Source organism: Aspergillus affinis (assembly GCF_023601865.1).
Source record: "Aspergillus affinis strain CMG 70 chromosome Unknown NODE_81_length_170848_cov_85_189412, whole genome shotgun sequence".
In the NCBI taxonomy this organism is placed as follows: Eukaryota; Fungi; Ascomycota; class Eurotiomycetes; order Eurotiales; family Aspergillaceae; genus Aspergillus; species Aspergillus affinis.
This window is the reverse complement of record NW_026515862.1, coordinates 117135-140519: the sequence shown is the minus strand read 5'-3', so window position 1 is coordinate 140519 and position 23385 is coordinate 117135. Positions and strand designations below refer to the sequence as shown.

The following is a 23385-nucleotide window of genomic DNA, read 5'->3' as shown; positions in this document are numbered from 1 at the left end:
GATGATCAGTTAATCACTCCCTCAGCAGACAGCTAATTTTTTATCGTGACAGCTGCTATGAACAAGTTGTTTTGCCAGATTTACGTACCATACATTGGAATACCACTGAGCTACGAATCTCATCGTCGAGTGGTTAAAGGGCTCGGCAGGTCACAGGACTGAGGAATAAGGTTCCCAAAACACTCGAAATCCTAAAGGAACTACAACTAAAAACTTAAAGATTATGCTCATCAGGCTAGTAAGACTCAATATTCCATGAAACAATGTCGTGGCACCAAGTCACCTTCAAGACGACGTTCTTCACGAGAGCTACGGAATAGATCGTCTCTGATCAGCCAGACGTGTCGCATCATGGAACGTAAGACAGAACCTGCAAATAAATCCCTAGGAGCCATGTTGGGCATGCACCATTCATACACAGCTGCAGTCTCACAGTATGGGATCTGTGACACTGTGACACCGCACTTCCCGGAGTACCAGCAGGACAGCGGGACACAGCAAGTGTTGGCGGACAAACATGTTCTACATACAATCTTCAAGAGCTACATAGACCAGCTGGCTGAGCTAGCCCCATGATACTTCCCTTTGTGCTGCAATATGGGTCGAGATATCCTATCAGCGAATATTTACCAAAGTGGCGGTAGATACTACTCCATACCGTAGTCGACTCCGGACGCTTGTGACCTAGACCACTGCCAGTTGGCGGTTTATTCCCGATCATGTGGTGACAGGGTTTGCCATATTTGGCCATGCTATTGACAAGGGTAAAAGGCAGGAGTTGAGCGCTCCCAGGAGGCATAGATCGAAGTAAGGGAAGAGTGTGTTTAACGGAGTGGTTGATTGAGTGAAATGAAGAGATGCATACTTCTGGTCATAGGGAGCTTTTCCTGGGAAAGGGTTCACTCCGAGGAAGAAGTCAATCTGTCAGCGAGGAGATGTAACTACTGTGGATGCATCGATGAGAGCCCGATGAGGGATAAAACCTACCTGTAGGGTCAACGCTAGACACGATATCCGCCTCTGCCAAGCCCGTTAAAGCGGCGACCTGCAAGGCAGATATGGACGTCCTGTATTTCAAGGCTCTGTATTGGATCTGTACGGTATCTTTCATTACATTTCGACCTTACCTAGTACTACAGCGTCCTACACGGCCGTGTCAAATGCTGCGACTGTCGTCATTGCCTGATTCTCGAAGGAATTGTCGGCAATATCTTTGGGATCGACATGGAAGTCATTGCCCTGTATCCTCAGTTCCTAATAATTAAGCTTGTGGGACGCTGCTCCTACAGAATTAGCCGATTGACTTTGGGCAAGAATGTATTATTGGATGGCCCTTCTGAACGCAGCGCCCGGAAGCGTCGCCGTCATCGCGGCCTCCCCACCTGTAATCATGACATCGAGGCGTGACTGTCTGGTAACTTACCATCCTGTCATTTTCGTCCTTCTCGCCCAATTTCTCCCCTTCTCCCTCTTCCCGTCTTCTTCCTGGTATCATCGCCCTCTCCTTCCCACTCCCCTGCCCACCTTATCCTCCGCCAGTCTCCCCTTTTCCTTGGTCGGTGATTACTTTACCTTTATTTCCATACCCCCCGACATTGATATCTTTCGACCTTCCGTTTCGAATCCAGTCAATGAACGATGCGGGGATCTGAAGCATCGGGGCCCGGTGCCCTTTGGGATGCTCCCTCTACCACCCTCACTACTTCCGTGATAAGCCGCACACCGTCCGTCCTCCCGGTCGCAGAAGCCAACCATCCCGCCGCCATCTCCGACCGAGTCGCCCCCAACATCGAGCCTGTTCGTATGGCAATGTCGGCCAGAAGTCAAGATGGCGGTCTAGTCAGCGCCAGTGGCAATACGCCGAGTTCGACCGGTAAAGGCATCTTGATCGGCGTCCTCTCCGCTTTTGGCTCTGCGGCTGTCGCGGTGGTTGTCCTGGCGGTGTTCTTTTTCTTCAAGTATACTCGACGTGGTAGAATTATCTTGGATCGCATCGGTCGACCCGGTGAATTCGATGATGAACAGGCTTTCTTGCGGGAGGAGTCGGAGGCGCTGGAAACCATGGATGATCTGTCGCGATCGGAGTACTTGAGAGCGAAAGGTGAGTTTCGAAGATACACAATGCGCAATCACCGAGATGGCGCAGTTCGCTGATTTGGAATTCCTTCAGCCTTCGTCGAAGCCAACCCCCCCGAGTCGATGCAGACCGATATCTCGTTGTCTCAGTTTCTTGCGATCCAGGAGAAGGGTGTATCGGCGTGGGAATTTCAACCGGAGCTGGAAATCGCCAACTGCTTTGTCGAGGCCCGGACGGAAATCGAGTTCTACGACTCAGAATGCAGTGTTCAGACCAACTTGCCGGTTCCAAAGCAGAACGACGTTTACTATTGGGAGGCGAAAATCTACGATAAGCCCGAAGCTACTCTTATCAGCATTGGCATGAGCACAAAACCTTATCCATTGTTCAGACTACCTGGTACGCTCTGTCTCTTATGCGCGACTTATCGAATGTTCCGCTGATCGCTAATCCACCTTCACTCTAGGGTTCCACAAATCCTCGGTCGCCTACCAGTCCACGGGTCACCGGAGATACAACCAACCGTTCGCGTCCGCTCCGTATGGCCCTCAGCTCACCCAAGGAGATGTTATCGGAATCGGATACCGGCCTCGATCGGGCACGATCTTCTTCACCCGTAATGGAAAGAAACTCGAAGATGTTGTTCATGGTCAGAAGGCGCAGAATTTCTTTCCCACAGTGGGTGCGAATGGACCGTGTGCTGTCCACGTCAATTTCGGTCAGATGGGATTTGTGTTCATCGAAGCGAATGTCAAGAAATGGGGTCTGGCACCAATGACCGGTAGTCTGGCCCCTCCTCCACCATATGGAAGCGAGCAAGGCAGCATTCTACTCGAATCTGGCCGCGAGAGTGCTGCCCAGATCTCCCACCGTGTCTACCAGGACGCTGGCAACGCGCGGACCAGCTCAACCCTTCGAATTGCACCCTCTGTCAGTCCTGGTCCGGTGCGATCCCCGACCGATATCTCGCTCGCCCAACTAGCCCATGTGCCTTCTAATGAGGATGCCGGAGAGGGTTCTAGTCGGACAAATGGAGATGGCGAGCAGGATCCGCTATTGAACCCGCACGACGGCGACGATGCCGACCAGGCCCCTCCCCCGGATTATTCTAGTGCGGATGGGAGTCTCCGGAACAGCGAGGACTTCTCACGACAAGATCAGCCGCCCATACCCAGCTACGATGCCGCCGTTGGTAATGCAGACCATGCCCGTGAGGGGACTGCCACGGACGAAAATCATTAAACCACCTTAAACATCCCCTTCATGTTTCCTTTCTTTCGACCCCCTTTCTAGGTAATCGGCGAGGTCCCCTTGTGTTTATAGGCATGCGAGCCGTCCACCATGTTGATATCATTTCTGTCCTTGAGTTTAGCGGTCGGGGTTGGCGTTTTATTGGGCGAGTTTTCACGGTCGAACTTTTCATGGGAGGCGGTATGCCACGGGACAGTGGCAGTGATGACTCTTTTACGTATATAGGGACTGGTTCTTCTTTTTTCTCCCCTTTCTCATGTTTCTCATATGTTTCCTTTCCGGATCGATGCGTTCCCATCAGCTTGAGAGCAACGGGCTATACGGCACTCGAACCCAAAACCATATTCATTTGAACTACACGGCGTTCGGAGAACGACCTGATTCCAGAATGCGATACGGAATCTGGAAGTCTCAGCGATTGATATCCCCTTTCTATTATCGGAATACCACCATGCATACGTGCTTTCTCTATTGAAAATTGCGCAGGCAGCCTTTTCTGTACTCCGTAGTGACCTCGTCTATACTAGAGTTAGCGGTATGCCGATAACGATAAGGCAAATCTATCGATAAGGACGATAAGGCTCAGGTGACGATAAGCAAGAGAACTCGAAGTAGATTACGTCATCTCTCCGCACGCGCTGTCGCTTTGGGTCTTGGGAGTCTTTGTGACTACGACTTTTTGTCTCTTCGACGATCATGGTTCGCTCGAGTAACAAAGGCATGGCCTGCTTACTCTTCGAACCGACCATCACTATCTGGCCCCAGCTAGCGCGATCCTTCGCTAATTGCCCCTACCTCCCTGCTTTCAATTTCTTGACCAATTAATTATTTAATTAATCTGATCTACTACTGCTTCGCGATCTCTCTGCCCCCGTCCCTGCCCACTTTTCCATTCTCCGCCTTTCTGAGCCGGGGGAATCCGTATATCTAGTTGCCGTGGTCGTTCCGGTATCCTCTGCTTCCTTTTCTTTTTCTTCTCGAACTTCCAAACAGTGGACAATTGGACCTCTCACAACGCCTCCCGACTTCTGCCTTGTCCACCTAACGCCCTTCCCGATCGGGGCCCACCAGCCACCTTGGCCATAGATCCGCCGATTGAATGCACAGTGGATGAGTTGAGCGAATGCATACATGACCGGATGGTTGAGGAATAACATCTTGGAGCTACTTGAAGTTGCGCATAAGCTGGAACCAGCCTCTGACGACGGATTTGACCTTGTCGAGAAACGAACCTCTACATCCAAGCATTGGGCCATTGACCTGGGACAAAGAAGACGAAAAAAAAAAAAGAAGAAAAGAAAAGAAAAGAAACAAAGACAGATCGGCAGCAATTTTGCATTCGATTGCTTCTGGAATCCCTTCTTCTCGGCGATCCACGTTCGGTTTTTAGTAGTGGTGACACAAGACTGTCACAACCGTCCGCTAATTCACAGACCCCCCGGAGTTAAGGCCTCTTTTCCTGCTTGCCTGTGCCCAGCCGTTCTCACCTTTCCAGAGGCCGGGGCGATCACGCGCAGGCTTTGATTCAGCTGCGAATCGCCTGCTGAAGCCTTTTTCAGCACGTGCGACATCAATGCTGTTCGTCCTTCTTTTTGTTCTTCCCCTGACAACAACAAAGAAGCAACGAGGACGCTACCAGTCAGGTGGAATCTTCCATTATCTTTCTTTTCAACCATAAAACGTAAACACCCGCGCTGGTTGTTCGAGGTCGGAAAATACATCATACTTCTCACGGCAACACACCCTTGACCTTACTATTGTTTAAAAGACAAAGAGGCAACGGAAGCCTTTCAGGTGTCTCTTGTCGGCGTATTTTGCCGAGAGGCTGTCTATACTTTTGATCTTTCTTCAGTTCTGCTCCACAAGATGATGGCAACGGGCAAGGGAGTGGGAAATGAAACTAAGGCAGCATCCAAGGCTGGAGGAGTCGAAACTGAAACGGGTCCTGCATTAGGAATCGCAAATGGAGGCTTGCAAGTGATTGTTTTGGTAGGTCTTGGCCGTTCGTGTCCCCCCTACACGTCACCTTTTGTTTTTGATCGCCCCTCCCTTTTACCATAATTCACTTTCCTCTCTCCCATGATTCCCCAGGTTTCTGTGACGATACCCACTTGGGCTGTTCGTTTGGTTTCCTTGAGCGAAGTGGCTTTCGCTATTGCGTATGGTTCTCGGCAAGTTTCGGGATCCGACATTTGACAAACAAGATAATTGCTGACCTGTTTCAAAAGGGACCGTCAGGAGGCCCATGTGAAGATAACATTACTGGGATGCTGGTTCGTTCGACCTCTGCGAGTTGGGGACCCGATTCGATGATCGCAGTCGACGCCGGCACCCTTTTATGTGGGTTAAAGTACGTTCTAGAGACCAGTGACGACAATGGGCCATTCGCCGGTATGGTTATGCCCTACAAAACAGCCAAGGCAAATGCAGCACACATCCTACGAGAAACTGTCGGACCCGTCCTAGTCACACATGCCCATCTTGACCATATCTCGGGGTTTGTCGTAAACACACCGATTCTGGAAGCCTCAAGCGGTCCCAAACGCTTGACTGCGTTACCGTCAGTCATCGCCGCCTTCAAAGAGCACATGTTTAATGAGGTACTATGGCCAAATCTCACCGACGAGGATGGTGGAGCAGGTCTCATCACTTTCCAACGCTTGGTGGAAGGGGGCAACCCACACATGGGCCGAGATGAAGAGAAGGGCTATGTACGCGCTTGCGAGGGATTGATGACTCGGTGCTTTGCCGTAAGCCATGGGCGATGCAAACAGGGGTATCAGCAACAACACACCACGTCAACGCCTGATATAAATCCCCGTCGCTTGAGCATGCCATCGTCAGCAGACCCCACAATGTTCCAGCTAGATGACCCAACGTAAGTTGATCGAGACTCTAATTCTTCAAAGCTAACCGATTATTTGATGGGCAGGCTCTCCATGCCGTCACTCTCACCGGCGACGGGACAAGCGCCATCTTCGCAGTCTCCGCGGGAAGTATATGGGACGGTCGAAAGCTCGGCATTCTTCATTCGTGATCATCCTTCAGGCAAAGAAATAATAATATTCGGGGACATTGAGCCAGACTCGGTATCGGTCCATCCGCGCAACCGTCGTGTCTGGGAACAAGCCGCACCAAAGATTATTTCCAGCGCTTTGCGCGCTATTTTCATCGAGTGTTCTTACGATGACTCCGTTTCTGACGAGTACCTATACGGCCATCTTTGTCCACGCCACTTGATAGCGGAACTTAAGGTCCTGGCCCAATTGGTCGCCAAAATAAAGCATGGAGCAGACCGCAAACGCAAGCGTGTCCCGTCGCCAACCGAAGAAGGGCCCCTGGACGAACCTACCAGCAGCAAGCAGAGGAAAGGGAGAACAAGATCTCAGTCACATGCGAAAGACACACCGCGCAAAGGCAGACCAAGTACTGTCACGTTTGTTGACAAACCTAGCAGCCCCCTTGTTGCTGGTGGTGAAGGCCCTGATGAAACGGATGACGGCATTGGGTGGTCAGAGAAGGAGAAACCTTTGGAAGGGCTGACCATCTTCCTCATTCACATTAAAGATGATATGAGTGAGGACGAGCCGGTCGCCGATCGGATATTGAATGAAGTCACGAATTTGGCAATTACAGAGAATCTAGGGTGCCAGATTCGCGTTCCCTGCCGTGGTGAGAATATCTTAATTTAATACCAGCCGGATGAACATCTGCCGCATATTCCTGATCGCTGAAGCTTTCGATGTTTCCTCCTATACTTGCCTCTAGACTTCGTGAGCCTCTGTGGTGTATAGGGAACCGGATCCTTTTCCTTGCTCGATACGCTCGAATCTGATGCCTTGTCAGAGACTTCCTTGTCTTCGACTTTCTAGCAGCATTATACCGTGGCACCGAGCTACTACTTGCATCTATTCCCTCATCTATCGATTTGAAATTGCTATCTACCGCAGCAGAGCAAATCCACGGGAAAAACCAGTGCCATAGTGCCAAAGCCTCTTTTCCACTCACCCGCATATTCTTTGGAAATAACCTCGATGAAAGACAACCGATCCCTACTTACCTACCGCCGCTTTTTGCTATCATAATGCTTTTTTTTATTTTTTGTTTGTTTGTTTGTTAGACTTTTCTTTTTTGTTCATGGGTGGATGACTGAGTACGATTGTTATGCTGAATGTTTGTTACTTGCTGGTTTGCATCGTTATGACTTGTTTCTTTCTTCTCTGTACTTGTGAACCTTTTTTCATGTACATTAATAGAATATGGGTGGTATAAGTTGGATTCGTTTCGATCGGAAAATCACTGTTCACTGTTCACTGTTCACTGTTCTTATATCTTGGAGTCGATGAATCATGTTTATGCTTCATGGGGAGTCGTGCCAGGGGGGAGATTCGTAACTGTTGATATTCAGCTTATGAGAAAGATCCCTTGAAGTAGTATACTATATTTCGAGTCGGGCTGCAATATCCTGACGAAGCTGAACTGCCGGATTTCGTGATTATACAATCCAGTGGATAGCTTGTGGTATTACGCTTGATGGACCTGCATTTAAGGGTGATATTGCACGTTAATGCCCGACCTCGTAGATAACTAACAAATTGAGTAATGATAGAGAAGCATAAAATATGACCCGAAAGCTGATTGATTGTGTTGAAAAGAAATATGTGAATGGATGAAATTAAAAAAGAAGTACCAGTAGGAATGTAAAAGACACTGAATAGAAAGAAAAAGTAGAAATCAATCAGGCCAGCCATGCATGCCATGCTATACACATTCATGCAACCACGCATTCGCTCTTGGTTCTTGCGCTATGAAAGCAAATACACACAATCAATCGATCAATTAATTGATCCTGAAGCATGCATGAAACATCTACTAGACCCAAACCAGTTGGGCGCATAGAGATGGTTTACTACTAAGTTGAACTTTCAGGGGCTGTGGCTGTGGCTGTTCCGATGATGTCTTCCCACAGGGAGCCCTCGCCTTGCGGGATCTTCAGACCAGAGGACTGTTCATCGGTTTTGGCTGCAGCAGAGGGTTGGTTCTCGGGAAGATCGAGGATAGCTTCGCCATCACGGGCAAAGGCGATGAGGTCTTCCTCGGTGCCCCATTCTCCCATGGCCATGACGCCGATGGGCACGCGGTTGCCGTCCTGGGCGTAGCCGGCCGGGATGTTGATGGCGGGGCAGCCGGTGAAGTTGGCCAGCCAGACGTACTCCATGTTGCGGACGGAGGATTTGCCGTCGGACAGGCCGCGCGAGAGGTCTGCGTCGCCGCCGATCTTCCAGCCGGGGATAGGGGTGGTTGGGGAGAGGATGAGGAGGCCCGGGTGGGATTGGAAGAGGTGGGCGAGGTGGGACATGAGGAGGTTGCGGAGACGCTGGGCGGCGAGGAAGTCCTGGCCTGCGATCTGCCACATACCCATGGACACGAGGACCTTGTTGGGGGCGGTCAGGTTGCTGATTTGGTGGGGGGAGAGGCCCGAGGCGATTTCGGTCATGATGGTGAGGACGTGGGCGCGCTGGCCTTCGGGGAGGTAGGGGATGTTGATGTCGATGACCTTGTAGCCCTGCTTGCGGTAGAAGTCGAGGGAGGAGTCGAAGACGGCGCGGACCGAGGGCTCGGCGCGGTCGATCCACTCGCGGACGATGCCGATGGTCTTGTTCTTGGGCCGGACTTCGGATGAGGAGATGCTGGTGAGCGGGTCTGGGAAGGCCGCCGACATGGGATCCTCATCGACCGGGGCGGGAGCGGCCATGATACGGTAGGCGAGAGCCAGATCGTCGATGCTGGCGGCAATCGGTCCGTAGACACCGACGGTCGACGCAAGCGACACAGTCGGGCTACCGCTCACTCGCCCGTGCGACGGTTTGAGACCCCAGACTCCGCAGAAGGATGACGGGATACGAATCGAGCCACCTCCGTCTGCGCCTAGGGCGATGGGCACCAGGCCCGCACCCACGGCGTAGCCGGAGCCTCCGGAAGAGCCTCCGCAGTAATAGTTGCGGTTGCTAGGGTTTCTCGGAGTACCGTAATTGGGGTTGTTGTTGTTAGTGTCTAGTCAGAGTGTCAGCTTGCATGCGGTAGGCTGGGCATAGTGAGGGAAATGCTTACCCAGACCAAGTTCGTGCATGGTGGTCTTGCCGACGACAATAGCACCGGCCTCTTCCCATTTCTTCACGCACCAGGAGGTACCTTCGAAATTGCCTTTGAAGTCCAACTTGGTCCCGAGCGTCCGACGGTATCCGTCGATATGTACTTCGTCTTTGATCGCCACGGGAACACCGTCCAAGGGACCCAGGGGCTTGCCCTCCTTGTATCTTTTGGTGGAAGCCTCTGCAGCGGCACGGACTTTCTCTATCTGGGATTCTAAGAACGCGACTGAATGCTTGCCGGGGGGCTTTGCGTCCCGGCGGATCAAAGGAAGAAGTGCCTCGGCGACCGCGATCGGGGTCAATTCCCCCGACTTGAAGAGGGCATGGTAATCGGCGGAGGTATAATAGCCCAAAGACCCTTTGCGTCTCTCCGTCGGCACGGGAAGATCGGAGCGAGGCGAATTCTTGGAATCATGAATCGGAATGACGGTAGGGTCGTAGCGGGCGGAATACTGCTGGAGTTGCGGGACTTCGCGAACGACGTCAAAGCCGGCATTGCGCCAAAAGTAGCTCTGGATAAACCCCACGGAATGGATTCTAAATTAGGAGAGAATCGACTATGTCAGCAGGCGCACCACGCGAGAGGCCAAGGTTAAAGTTGGCAAGGAAAAACTCAGTCCTCACAGGGCAGCGCCAATAGCCAAAGGAGTGCCGCGAAAAACAGGAATGGACTGGTCTTCGTTCTGGTACGGCGCGGACGGTCCCTGGCGGATCTCCGGGTAGTGGAAGAACTGTGGTTCGCCGGTGTTTGCACTCATGATGGCTTTGCAGTCGAGGTAGTTGAAAGGAAAGAGAAGGAAGAGGATTCTAATCCGCCGCAGGCCGGCGACAACACGAGTGGGGGAGTCACCTGATGGCGCATGACGCCTCGGTTCAACTGCCAAAGCTTCGTGTTCTTTGGACTGCCTCCGATCAATTGCCCCCGCCACGAGATCCACATTGTTGACGGCGGAGAATTCGAGAAAAAAAAATATTTTAACTACATAATGTATATACACTAATCCAAACGACATGTGTCGGTGCGCCCTCACAGAACCAGCTTAATGTTCGCCTTTTGCATGGCCAGTGCAACGCCCGTGATAACTGCAGCATATGCGACAAGGATCGCCATGCTCTGCAGTGTGTTGACGTCAAGCGTCGGGACGCTCAGATTGACAGCCCCCGTCAGGAGATTTGCCACCAAGAAAATGGCAAGCCCATTTTTGTTGAACGCAGCCATAATCCGACTGGTCGCCAGAGATACACGCTCAGCCTCCCCACTTTTTTCAGTTTCACGATGGACAAAGGGAAAGAATACAGTTTCCACGCTGCAGAACAGGAAAAGTTGCCCAATATTGAAGGCGGACACCCAGAGGACGTAAGGTAGGTTGGCCAGGCGGCGTGAGACGGGGATATTGGCTCCGTATCCCAGCGCATATGTGGAGTTCAGCGTGAAGAGTCCGATCCAAACAAGACTCTGAACTCCGAGGCTAATCAGTAAGTCCTTGCGGGCTTGCTTCGGCGACTTGGAAGCGGACGTCCCACGGGGTATGATGCGAACGCCAACAGCACGACCGGCCAGGAAAATGGCCAGATACCCTAAGAAAGAAAAGATACCCTCTCGGTTCTTCGACAAAAGATCTGGACCACGCGGGGAAACAAGTATGTAGCCCTTCAAATCGGTAGACTCGAGGGCCACTTGATACAGGGCTGCAACCCCCAGCGCAAGAAGCTCGTACGAGGGGACAAAGGTGGATAGGCCGTCAAAGATCTCGACGAACGGGGGTAACAGACCCAGCGTGAAAAAGAAATTCCAATGGACACCATACTCCGTGACATGTTCGGCGTAGTCAAGACCCTTAACACTATACAGTCGTACCAAACCAAGCACGAGCAGAGGGATTGAGTGACGGAAAGAGGCAGTCAATCTCCGGCACAGAGGAGGCTTTGTGGCAGTACTCGTTCGTCCTTTAAGCAAGGAACGAGCGGAAACCACGCCCCCGGAAAACACAAATGAACCGACGCCCAAATCCATCAGCGACGTGCCCCAATTTTCGACCTTAGCGAACCTGCGGGGAAATATGGGGAAGTCGACGGCCAGTATAGCGACACAGGTGACGATCATCATCGCAGCACGGTATGTCGTGAGGAACGGGTGGATGGGAAGAGACGCGGGCGTTTCTGTCGCATGTTTGGAGCTCTTCTGGGCTGGCGGTTTCGCCTTTTGTTGGGTACGAGGCGCCGGCGATGTGAATAGTAGCAGGAGGGCGGGGGATACGAGAAGAATGTTCAGGGTCCATGGCGCCGCGGCATAGATGGTGGTTGCAAATAGAATTGCCAAAACATTGAGCAAGAAATCGACGACTAGTGCTGGACCACCGTACGGGTTGAAGAAGGACAGACGCGATTGGAGCACCGACCACAGGAGTACAGAGGCCTAATCGAGGAGTGAAATCCGATATCAGTACAAGCGATACCAAGCAATTGGATGGGGCCACTCACAGGAGCTACCAAAGTGACGGCATTGATCTCCAGAATGCCTCCCCCGGCCAAATTCGACACAAAGGCCTCTTTTCGAGCTTTATAGCTCTGGTCCATGGTAACTGACAATGGGACCTAAGTCTGAGTATCGTAATTGATCTGTCAACGACACGATCCTTGTTCTCCAATCGTCCGGGAAAAGTCGAGGCACGACGATCGGATGCCAAACAGACGAAGGTGAAGCGACGTGGAAGTTGGCCGACGGAGCTGCCGTACGATACATACGATGCATACGAGACCGACGGGCCGTTTCTATGCGAGAAGCGTGACCCGTAAGGTAACGTGATTACATCACCATCCCACTTTCTTCGGCCTCATCTTTCATCTCTAACACTTTATCTTATCCATCCCTTGTGGATCCATCTTTGCCTGTCGTCCGCAAGGGACTCCCCCCCCCCCCCGCAAATCATCCCAAACAAGGAGATGCGTTATGACACGTTGAGTCATTTTACTTGCATCAAAAGACGGCCTGCTCTCTCCAGTCCTAGTATGCATCGATATATCAAAGACGTCAAATCCCGACAGAGTCGCTGCCAAGACTTAGCGGAGTGAAAGGATTCAACTTCAGACCTGTTTTTGTATGTCTAACATTAGCATCCGATCAGGAATCAACGTCAACCTACGTCATCTACTGATCCCCGGTCCCCGAAGGGCAGGTGCTATTGGAGCTTCGACAACCACCGTTGGTTTTAAGCAAGCTACCCCTCGCCTGGGAAGGCATGGGAACACGAACCAAAAGAAGGCGCTAATCAAGGGTATGGTGGATAGGTAGGCATCGATCCTGTGCCGTGCCGCAGTGATGGTGCGCAAGAAACCGCCTTAGCCCTTTTGCCTGGGCGTCCAAGTCCCCAACTCCCACCTCCATCCCCAAGGCCATCAAGTTATGGCGCAATTTAACTGGCTTAGCCTGCAGTTTGGTGATTGTGCCCGCAGCGAATTAGCTGTGAGCGTGACGGTATCACCGCATTCTAACGTGTCGACGGGAATGTGAATGTGATACGGACTTCAAATCTATCTGTGGGCAACTGTTCTGTCAGGATGGTGTTGGGGCTAAGTCCACGGTTGCCTTGAGCCGAACGTCGAATTGGTCATTTTCCATTATCAATAATTGACCCTGGACAGACGATCACCATCAGTTTCTAGAAATGCACACGACCTTTTCTCCATGTTTATGCAGTCTCAGCACGATGTTGTGCAGCAGGCCAGGTCCACAGCACAGCCTTAGTACCAACTTTTCTCGTGGCTGGTTGTGATGGTTAGGTTACAGAAAGGTTTACAGCTCGTTTAGAGTCTGTTACACAAGATCGGAAGTTCCCCAGAGTGTTTCAAGCATTCGTCTACGCCCGTCGCCTAATCTACTAGCTCCAAGCAATCTGGGTTTCGTTAAGATCTGGTTCCAGATCTGGATCAGCCGATGGAGAAAAAATCCCGACCAATAAGTCTATGGATCTCGGCAATTGGAAGAAGGCAGATAGAACAAAGAAGGAAGCAAAGAACAAGGGGTACGGAGCAGAAGCATGGCAAAGGGGAACGGATGGAAGCGGAAGCAGAGAAAAGGTGGGATTCCTGGGTCTTCTAGAGATGAACCACTAACCATGGTAGGAACGGTGTGCGTCAGTACCAGCCAGCCTCGCCGTCCTTCCCGCTCACGATCGCATCGGAAGGAAACAGACTGTGGATTGTGGAGTCCATCTACCATGGGATTTTTCTATGTTTGATTTTTTTTAATTTTTCTTTTCTTTCCAAAGTGGGTTCGTTTGGGGGGGATTTCCCCCTCGCATCTCTCATTCGGGGCCTATTTCCTCCCCGATACGAGAGAGGGGGCATTTCAGCCTTTTCGCTTTTCTCTCCTCGGAAATCTGGTTAGTCTCAGAGACCCATTCCGTGGTTTGATTATTCAGAACAACCTCTGGGGCTTCGCTATATTCCGCTTCGGTTCCACGAATCGTATCTTGCTCTTGGACAACTCCTGCGAGAGTGGAGTCGATCTACTTAACCTCGTGGCGAGCATTACCTACAGTACGGAGTATGCTTCTACGGAGTTACTGCTGACTCCTATCCTAGATCCGAAACAAAAGCCATGGAACATTTGAATACAGTTAGCCACGTTGGGCATAGGTGACTGGACGGTGCTTTTTATACTGATATACCATTCGTCGGATCTTAGACTGGAGAGCCGCTTATTTATCTCACTATCGCCAAGGCTAGCAGATCCTGGGAATCAATCCATTCCAAATAAGAATTCGATGATCACTAGGAAAGGCCCTTTCAAGTTCTCGTGGGCCCATGAGCATCGAGATTCCAACACCTTCATGCGACTTCCATCGCTTGCATGGGTGATCTGTCCACTTTGTTTTTGGTGCGTGCCTTTTTTTTTCTCCCACGCTACCGAACCACCAATCCTTTGGCTCGCGATCCGGATCTATCCTAAATGCCGACCAAGGCTCGCGGGCTGGAGGAAGGGGGAGAAAATCGTTTGAGTTTGAGAGTTTAATTCGGGTCACCATGTGGTCTGGATAATACCAGGGTCCACCAATTCATACGGAGTAGCCACTTTTCGGAGGCTTCTCAGTCTTCCGTACAATCTCTACAACCCGAACCCACGATAGAAATTTTAGTATGCCATGGCTCGCAGGACGATGACAGCCGCGCCAGTTTCTCTTTGATACACCGATGCAGGGCCCGGCACATGACTGGGTTGGCTTACCAGCATTAATGCCCCCCCCCCTACCCCTGGACACTGTGAATCAAACCCCGATCTAAGGTGCCGAGGACTTTTCACCCCCTCCCATTGCGAATTTAGAGCAGTCTTGTAGGTCGGGAGGGTCGGAATGTGCACATAGCGCAGAGTGCAGACCCATAGTAATAGTAGCCTGGAGAGGGAAAAAAAAAGAAAAAGGGAAGAAAAAAGACATGACCATTGTCAGCCCCTTCCCACACCAGGAAATTTTTTTTTTCTCTTACTCCCTTGAGTCCCTCTAGCTTTTCTTGCTGCTGCGAGTGTGCCTATTGGTGTATCTCAGGGGCCAGAGGGTCCTGTTGGTTGCAAGTTGCAACAGACTAATAATAATGTTGGGACTTAGCCTGCTCGGAAATCGACAGGCGACGATCTGGAGACCGAGCTTTGGGTGTAATTTTCTTGGTTAATTTTGTTTGGGTTGAATTTTTGTATTTTGAATTTTTGTTATTTTGTTATTATTATTATTTCTTTCTCTTTCTTGCTTTCGCTCCTAGGGCCCTGTGTGCCCGACTCCGATGGGGATCTGGCCTACTCCGTATATGAACGAAACCTCTCCTGCGGCTCGTCCTCTGGGCAGACCGGGTCGTTTCGTGACCTTCTCCATGCACTAAATGAAGATTACCAACTTATCTATCCACCCGCCTGTGCTTATATCAAGCGGCCTCTTGCCCTTCCCCTCTGGCATAAATCCCAGTGTTTTAGCGCGACCCACGCACATGGAACGACTATAGTCACATATTGAGAAGCGATTCTGGTTCTTTCGTGCTCCACGTATAACCTGGAATGCATCGCTCTCGTTCCGACATTCATGTTTTTCTACCTCTCGAAGGACGTGTTCTAACTGCCTACTAACTTCCTTCGAGTGGGTTACGGCCTGGAACGCATCATGAACACCCATCCAGAGCCTTCCCAGTCCAAGAGGCGGGAGTCCCGAGCCGGGACACGTAAGGTCACCTCGCTCTCCGCCGAACAGCTGGAGAGGAAGCGCGCCAACGATCGAGAGGCCCAGAGAACCATCCGTCAACGAACGAGAGAACATATCGAACGCTTAGAGCATCAAGTGTCGGAGCTGAAGACCAAAGGAGAGCAATTCGATGATATTGTTCGACGAAATGCTGCTCTGGAAAATGAGATTAGGACGTTAAAACATCAACTGTCAATGGTGACAAGTGGTCAAGGATACTCGAACATGGGTCAGTGACTATAATCTCTTCCTCATCCTTCTGCATCTTCCTTCTTGCCCTGTTTCACCCCTCTATTGGTCCATCTTTACTGACTTTCCAATTCCTTGGTGACAGAAGGATCGTCCAGTACTCCATCTGGGTACATACTTCCTTCAGCCCAGTATTCCGAGTCTCTCGGGGTAACTCCAGTCTCCAGAGCGCCGTCGGTCCTTTCGACGTCCAGCCAGGTGTCGGCACCGCATGAATGGCAGCAGCAATATGGCTCAACGCGATCCCCATCCCTCTGTGAGTCCCCGGATGCAGATTATTCGAACAGGGTGGAACCTTACATCTTTGATGGCCAAACCCGGAACCCGGACACGATGCCGGTTCCCGCATCGTACGTTGCGTACAATGTTCATGGGGGTGGACAGCCACCAGGTCCTGCATTTCAGGCATATCCGTCTCACCTTTATGCTCCCGGACGCTCGAATCAAGCGCATCCAGAGGAAATGGCGCACCATCCTCAACAGGCAATCCCTTACGCGGGAGGGCAGCGATCGGTCTTGGTACCGAATGTTTCGGCAGAGAGGGAAGCCACCGGGTATCCTGTGCTCCAGAGCACACCACAATACCAGCATCCGGAGCAACCGCCCAGAGCTAGGTATAATTATGAATGGGTGCCTCGGTCTTGAGAGCGTCCTTGCAAGTTGAAACGGCCTCACTCGGAGGCCTTGTCTCTTATTTTATACCTTGATACGGGTATATTTTCATCGGGAAGATTGCTCCAATTATTGAGTCCCGAAACAATCTAGCAGATCGTCCCACCCCTAGGTGGGTTAGCAGGTGGCCTGCATCATCCAGCTATCAGCAGGGACTAGGGACTAACATGCGTCTTCTCTTTTGCTTTGGAATTATGGGACTCGCCCAGTTGATTGATCAAGCACCTCCCCAGGTTGTCAATCACATGATTCGTCTGCGCCTTCCTCCCCGAATCGCCCCATTCTTTTTACCTCCTTCCATGGCTGCCGGAACGTTAAAACCAGACCGAATGACCATCCATCAAGACTTTAACTCGGTCAAATAAGTTTGGCCGAAACCCAATTCGTTCCATCCATCCCTCGGCCCGGGTGGTTATTTTGTTGCTCTGATATCCGCGGCCAAGAGGACACGAGGTGCTTGGAGATTGAAGAACGGACTGAACATGACGATGCTGCAGCGGCAGTGGAGCAAGCGAGATGGAGCATATGGGGCCATTTCCGAACTTTAAAAAAATACCACCAATCAGTCTCCCTCGGAATGCGGTATCTTGCAATCGACTGAACTGCCGGGTTGAACATGCAGCCCGACCTGTGGGACTCGGATGCATTTTTCTTTTCGCCTATCGGCATCGTGAGAACCGATGGACTTCGGCAGGAAAATATAGCCTGCGCATGTCTGTGGGTTACGGGGTACCTAGTTTTCTATCACTTTCACCGCGAACGATGAAAAACACGTGCACACCGCCAGGAGACGGTCATCTTGGCTCGGGGAGGGAATGGAAAAGTAACTTCCTACGAGAACGGTGCAGGAAGATCCGGTTGAGCATTCTATAATTGACTGTTCTTCTATCATACAAAAGGATCGTTATGCATCGTCCACGTCATCGATACCGAATCCAGAGTTGAAATTCAAAACAGTGGAGCGGATCTTTTCGTGGTCAGAACGAACCAAGCAAGCAAGCAAGCAGTCAGTCAGTCAGCCCAGTCGGCCAGCCAGCCAGTCTGTCTGTGGACTCAGCGCTTCCCGCCGACTTAGTTACGTTGAACATCAATTTATAAAAACACACAGAAAGAAAAGAAAAGAAAAGACGAGAAAATAAACAAGAAAACGAAATTAGGCGTATTTTCAGCCAGCATTTATCGCACTTATTGGGTATACTCTTTCTGCAGGAGCTTAGCGATGGTCTGCAGTTGGATGTTACTCGTTCCCTCGTAAATGGCGCCAATCTTGCTGTCGCGGAACATCTTCTCGGCGATGCCTTCACGCACGAATCCCATGCCGCCCATCCACTCGACGGCGGACCCGGACACGCGACCCGCAACCTGGGAGGCGTACAGCTTGGCCATGGCGGCGTCCTGGACGAAATCCTGGCCGGCTTCCTTCTTCCGAGCGGCATTGTAGACCAGAGCGCGCGCGGCGGCAATCTCGGTGTAGGCCTGGGCCAGCTGGTGTTGCATGCCTTGGAAGTTACCGATCAGTTGGCCGAATTGACGGCGGTCATTCCAGACGTAACTGTCTTGATTAGTATGGTTGTTTTCTTGAAAGGATGGGAGAAAGAGTGAATCTTACCGAGCAGCGTTCTCCCAAGCACCCAGGGCCAGACCGGTCATCTGGGCAGCAATACCAATACGGCCCTCGTTCAGCACACTAATGGCATACTTGTATCCCTGACCCTCCTCGCCCAGCAGATTGCTCTTAGGGATGACAACGTCATCGAAGTTCAGTACGCAGGTGCTACTCGCCCGAATACCCAACTTCTTCTCCTTCTTAGCAATCGAGAAACCAGGCGTATCCTTCTCGACAATGAAAGCCGTGATACCCTTATACCCCTGGCTGGGGTTCAAGTTGGCAAAGACAATAAAGATGCCCGACTCCATGGCATTCGTGATCCACATCTTCGACCCATTCAACTTATACCCATCCGCCGTCTTCTCGGCCTTGGTCTGCAGCGCAAACGCATCCGACCCGGACGCCGGCTCCGACAGACAGAACGAGCCGACCGTCCCCGTCGTCAACTTGGGCAACCACGTCCGATGCGCCTGCGCGTCCCCGTACTTCAGGATCGCCGTGTTCACAAGCGTATTGTGCACATCTACCAGCACACTCACGCTGGGATCCACCCGTGCCAACTCCTCGATGGCCACGATCGCCGCCGTGAAGTTCATGCCCGCCCCACCGTACTCCTCCGGCAGTTCGATGCCCATGAGCCCTTGCTCGAAGAGCTGCTCGACGATGGTCGGGTCCATGGCCTCCGCTTCGTCCATGTCGCGGACCTTGGGGCCGATTTGCTCCGCCGCGAACTTGGACACTGATTCGTGCAGGAAGGTCTCCGTCTCGGAGAGGAGCGAGATCGGGGTCGGGGTTAGATGCGAGAGGTCCGGGTCCCGCCGGCGGGACGTGGTTGAGAATGTGGGTGCGGCGCTGGAGGGTAGGACAGGTTAGTGGATTGATAGATTATAGATTACAGACGAGTAGACAGTAGAATAGACCGGCATTGTGAAGCTCGTGGTCAATTCTGACCGGGCAGTTTAAGCAACGCACCTTTGAGCGAATCGGTAGGGAAACGGCCGTCTCGCGGTCGAACGGAGGGCGGGAGTAGTGCGGGACAAAGACCGCAACGCACAAGAGATAGACGCCATGGTATATAAAGGATTAGGAGGTGAGGTTAATAGCAGGAGCTGTAGGTTATCACGGAAGCGATTTACACGGGAGAGTAAAGCAAAGAGAGAAAAGAAGAAAGAAAGAAAGATGAAGAGGTAGTAACTGAGAGAGCGGAGAGGGAGGAAAGTCGGGGTCAGCGAAATCACAAGGGCGCGGACGAGCCTCGGTTAAACGCGGCTATGCGCAGTGCTTGACAACTGCCAGCATGGAAGTCCGGGGAAATTCCACCCCTCCTCTAACTACCTTACTTTATACGTTTATCTACGGAGATTTCTCAAGTACAGTGGTGTACATTCTATTCATTACGGAGTACTTCAAGTCAATCATAAATTCATCACCCCGGAATGGTCCCAACCCGCGCCACGAAGAACGGATTGAACACCTGGGTCAGCGCATGGTAGTAACCCCTTTGATTCGCCACTACGCGCTTCCCCGTCCGCTCCTCCGTAAAATCGCAATTATAATGGGTATGCCCGTACGCCCACAGCCTGACTTGCGGATTCTCCCAACACTCCTCCCCCGACATGTCCGTCGCGGACCCCGACAAGACGACACTATTCGCATGCAACGGGTCCACAGCGTCCGCGACCACCGACGGACTATGGTGCGTGAAGATGACAATCGAGCGATGCGGTTCTCGCGCTGCGATCCGGGCGACTTGGGCGTTCAGCCACGCCCGGTCCGCTTCGTGCCTTGCCGAGTGCTTCTTCACCGTCCAGTCCTGGATGTGGAAGAAGTCGTTCAGACCGAAGCCCACGTACTTCTTCTGTTTGGGCGTGACGCGCGAGTAGAATGTGCAGCCGAGGACGGTCACGTCGGGGGAGACGTCGTAGCGGGTTTGGTTGAGGAAGACGAATTGGCCGAAAGGGCTTAGGGGCGGTTCCTGCTGGGGCTGCTGGGCCTCGTAGGCTCGTCGCTGGACGACGAATTCTGAGAAGGCGGTTAGTCGCTTCCTGGCGGTTGTCCGGTCAGAGTAGTACGGCTCGTTGCTACCCAGGAGGAAGAACACGATCTGGAATTGGCGGAGCTGGGTTTCTAAGAAAAGGAACAGCCCGTCGTCCTTGACGTGCCCGATGTCTCCTAGGAGAGCGAGATGCGGCGCTTGCGGACGTACCTTAAATAAGTCGTACGCGCTGTGGTCCTCTAGATGAAGATCCGAGAGGATCTGGAAGCACGCCATGTCTGCAACTAATGTCTAGGCTGTAGGAGAAGGGGGTATCTAAGCGCCGCTAACCCGGAGATGTTGCCAGGAACTGCAAAGGCGGGCCGTTGGGAGGGGGAAAGTGGGATTTTAATAGCAACAACTAACAACTACTAGCAGGGTAGACTACATAGGCATTATCCGCGAGTATGGTAGAAAGGAGGAAGGTTCCAGATGGGGAGCGTTTGTCAATTCTGGGCCGCAAAGAAGCGACATTATTGTCTTTATTGTTTGCCGCCGCCATTTCGGGGAGGAATGCACCAGCCACTCAGGCCCCGCCGGGTGGCTCTTGTGGCGGTGCATGTGCCCATGGGGCTGTGGCGCATTAGTGCCAAGACCCAATCAGGAACACGGACAGGATTATGTCAGCCAGGGTCTGGCATGACGCGTGACGAATGAGTCTCCAAGAAGGCCCAAGACTTTGTCGCCTGCCTCGCTATTTATTGCTCCCTTTCCCCGAGCATTTCGCCAGAGACTCTTCTCCTAGATTTCTTCTGCCTCAGACCTTTTTCGTCGCTGCCTAATTGCAAGAAGACAGCTGCCGGCAGTTGCACAAGACCAGAAATCCGATCAGTCGCTTTGCCCCGCAGCGTCATCGCGCCCCGCCTTGATATCACCGATCGATTAATTTAATTTATTTGATCCTTTCACACATCCCTTTCGCTGACCTCATTGATCCTTTGTCTTGGTTAAATTATTCGATTCCTTTATTTTATTTCCTCTCCTCCAACAATCAATCGCCTCAATATGACTTCCCCCGCCCAAGACCCTCGATTACTCTACAGCATCAACAACATTAAGGCCTTCCACCTGCAAGATGGCGACGAACAAGAACTTACCCCGTCAGGGCCCCAGACCCTCTCTCTGCTAATGGTGCCTACAAGTACCGCTCCTCAGAATTCCCCCGAGGCCTCGCCGGAGGAGGATTTCTACCTCCACCTGCATCTCCCGCCAGAGCTGGACCTTGCGCTCCCCGCAACGACCCAGATCTATCACCAGCCCCCGAACAGCTACTTGATTCCGCGATGGGATCTCGGCCCCGACGCGGGCGCTTTCATCCGCATTCAGTTCCCAAGTATCGGATCCGGGCCGGACAAGGTGAATCAAGAGGATGTCGACACCTTCGAAACCATTCTGGCGCAGTGTACCGCTTTCTTGGAGCGCGCGGCTCCTCCCACGGCTCCTTCCAAGGGCCCTGCTCCCTATAACCCGGCCAACTTTGCCCCCGGCGAGGGGTACGTTTCTGCTGGCCCGGCTGGCACTACCACGAAGCAAGATGCGCACGGGCGCATCGTGCTGGTGGACGAGGAAGATGGTAGCGTGGTAGGCGAGATGGAGGGGTATGACGTCGTTGAGAAACCGGGCGTGAAGCCTGGCTCTAAGAGTAAGCCAGTCGACTCTTTTTCGCTGAATCCGGTCACTAACTTGGAAACAGGACCAGTCGAAGTCGAGCTCCCCAGCGAAGGCGAAAAGAACGAGATCAGCGTCAGCAATGTCTCCGAAGAATACCTGCGCCTGTCTCGGCACCCGGCCTACAAGAACTCGACGATCGTGCAGACCTCCGCCACGGCCTCCCGACTGCTCGTGACAACATCTACCTACCTCGCCAACGCCTTGGTTACTGGCGCCGACAGTTTCACAAAGAAGACCAAGCCCAACCCGAAGCCGATGACCTTCTCCGAGAACACACACACCAGGGTCCGTAAGATCGGCGACTTGTCTCACAGCGCGGCAGACATCTCCGCCCGCACGGTGGGCCAGGTCGGCAAGGTCGCGCAGAACTTTGGCGCTTCTCTGGCCCGTCGCAAGGACAACGGGAAGAACAAGGGCGTCGACAAAGCAGGAAACTCTGAGTATAAGCCCGGCATGCTGAACAAGTCGATGATCGCATTCTCGACGCTGGCCGATGGTATTGAGCAGAGTGCGCGACAGGTATTGACGACCGGCTCTGCAGCCGCCAGTCATATGATCGGACACCGTTACGGAGCGGAAGCTGGCTCGGTTGCTACCGATCTGACCGGTGGAGTCAAGAACGTGGGACTGGTCTACATCGATGCCTCCGGGGTGAGTCGCAAAGCCGTGATCAAGTCAGTGGCGAAGGGCATGGTCGTCGGGCGTATGCGCGATGGCAAGCAGGTGATTGTGGGCCAGGGTGACGGCGGCGAAGTCCCGCCAGGAGTGCCCGGTTCTAGTCGGGATCCCGTTCCCCGACGACCCTCGCCGACCCCTACGCCTCCTCCAGCTTACGGTGCCTCGGGCACGACGTCTCTCGGCGGGACTGGCATGTCGGGAGGAAAGCGCTAAGGAATATTGCTTTACAGTTGGACGGACGTGAAAGGACTTGGATACGACGAGTGATTTGCTTCTTTTTTTGCGGTATCTATTTCTGGCGATTTTGATGATATATCATTTTCATGACACAATATTCAACTGGATAGACATGTTCGACACGAACAGGAATATGACCTTTAAATATACAAGACTTGTTTCAAATATCTTCCCTAACGACTGACCCATACCTTCTAAAAAGTTACTACATGTGAAAATTTCTGCTGGATTTTTAGTGATTGGACTTTACAGCGGGTGTGAATCCCTTTCTGTATTGATGAGAGAGTAAGTTGTGAGCTACCATTGTTCTCGTTTGGTTTTCTGCCCTTGAAATTAGTTGTTGCTCTTCTTGTTTCTAAGATCTAGCAAAGGCTGAATATCTGATTTAACCTTACTAACCGATTTAAATTAGCCTTTGTAGACAAATAAGTCCTCATTCGTGAAGTAAACCTAATAAAAATCCTTGATGGTTGTTTTTACTACCGTCTAGGTACACTGATGCAGGAAAGAAGATAGACAAGGTAGTCGAG

At 52.0% G+C, this 23385-nt stretch overlaps 8 protein-coding genes across 8 annotated transcripts; 4 read left to right on the top strand and 4 right to left on the bottom strand.

Annotated features, from left to right (window-relative positions):
* Nucleotides 1-1638: 1638 nt before the first annotated feature.
* On the top strand, nt 1639-3319 carry KD926_010545 (SSH4 family protein; the record flags this gene model as incomplete). Its single annotated transcript, XM_053102919.1, has 3 exons — nt 1639-2101; nt 2171-2476; nt 2544-3319. 3 exons carry the CDS (start codon nt 1639-1641, stop codon nt 3317-3319), a joined length of 1545 nt encoding a protein of 514 aa, XP_052953686.1.
* A 1875-nt stretch (nt 3320-5194) lies between these two features.
* On the top strand, nt 5195-7020 carry pdeA (3',5'-cyclic-nucleotide phosphodiesterase PDE1; the record flags this gene model as incomplete). The annotated part of the gene is made up of 3 exons (XM_053102918.1): nt 5195-5317; nt 5557-6206; nt 6261-7020. 3 exons carry the CDS (start codon nt 5195-5197, stop codon nt 7018-7020), a joined length of 1533 nt encoding a protein of 510 aa, XP_052953685.1.
* Nucleotides 7021-8240: 1220 nt separating this feature from the next.
* KD926_010543 (amidase) lies at nt 8241-10238 on the bottom strand (the record flags this gene model as incomplete). Its single annotated transcript, XM_053102917.1, has 3 exons — nt 8241-9382; nt 9440-10017; nt 10105-10238. 3 exons carry the CDS (start codon nt 10236-10238, stop codon nt 8241-8243), a joined length of 1854 nt encoding a protein of 617 aa, XP_052953684.1.
* Nucleotides 10239-10507: 269 nt separating this feature from the next.
* On the bottom strand, nt 10508-12057 carry gwt1 (putative GPI anchor biosynthesis protein Gwt1; the record flags this gene model as incomplete). Its single annotated transcript, XM_053102916.1, has 2 exons — nt 10508-11896; nt 11962-12057. 2 exons carry the CDS (start codon nt 12055-12057, stop codon nt 10508-10510), a joined length of 1485 nt encoding a protein of 494 aa, XP_052953683.1.
* Nucleotides 12058-15626: 3569 nt separating this feature from the next.
* KD926_010541 (bZIP transcription factor) lies at nt 15627-16598 on the top strand (the record flags this gene model as incomplete). The annotated part of the gene is made up of 2 exons (XM_053102915.1): nt 15627-15933; nt 16039-16598. 2 exons carry the CDS (start codon nt 15627-15629, stop codon nt 16596-16598), a joined length of 867 nt encoding a protein of 288 aa, XP_052953682.1.
* A 1212-nt stretch (nt 16599-17810) lies between these two features.
* KD926_010540 (acyl-CoA dehydrogenase) lies at nt 17811-19304 on the bottom strand (the record flags this gene model as incomplete). Its single annotated transcript, XM_053102914.1, has 3 exons — nt 17811-18177; nt 18235-19086; nt 19207-19304. 3 exons carry the CDS (start codon nt 19302-19304, stop codon nt 17811-17813), a joined length of 1317 nt encoding a protein of 438 aa, XP_052953681.1.
* Nucleotides 19305-19660: 356 nt separating this feature from the next.
* KD926_010539 (Ser/Thr protein phosphatase superfamily) lies at nt 19661-20506 on the bottom strand (the record flags this gene model as incomplete). The annotated part of the gene is made up of 1 exon (XM_053102913.1): nt 19661-20506. The coding sequence occupies one exon, from the start codon at nt 20504-20506 to the stop codon at nt 19661-19663; it is 846 nt and encodes a 281-aa protein (XP_052953680.1).
* Nucleotides 20507-21274: 768 nt separating this feature from the next.
* KD926_010538 (senescence-associated domain-containing protein) lies at nt 21275-22831 on the top strand (the record flags this gene model as incomplete). Its single annotated transcript, XM_053102912.1, has 2 exons — nt 21275-21911; nt 21963-22831. 2 exons carry the CDS (start codon nt 21275-21277, stop codon nt 22829-22831), a joined length of 1506 nt encoding a protein of 501 aa, XP_052953679.1.
* Nucleotides 22832-23385: the final 554 nt, after the last annotated feature.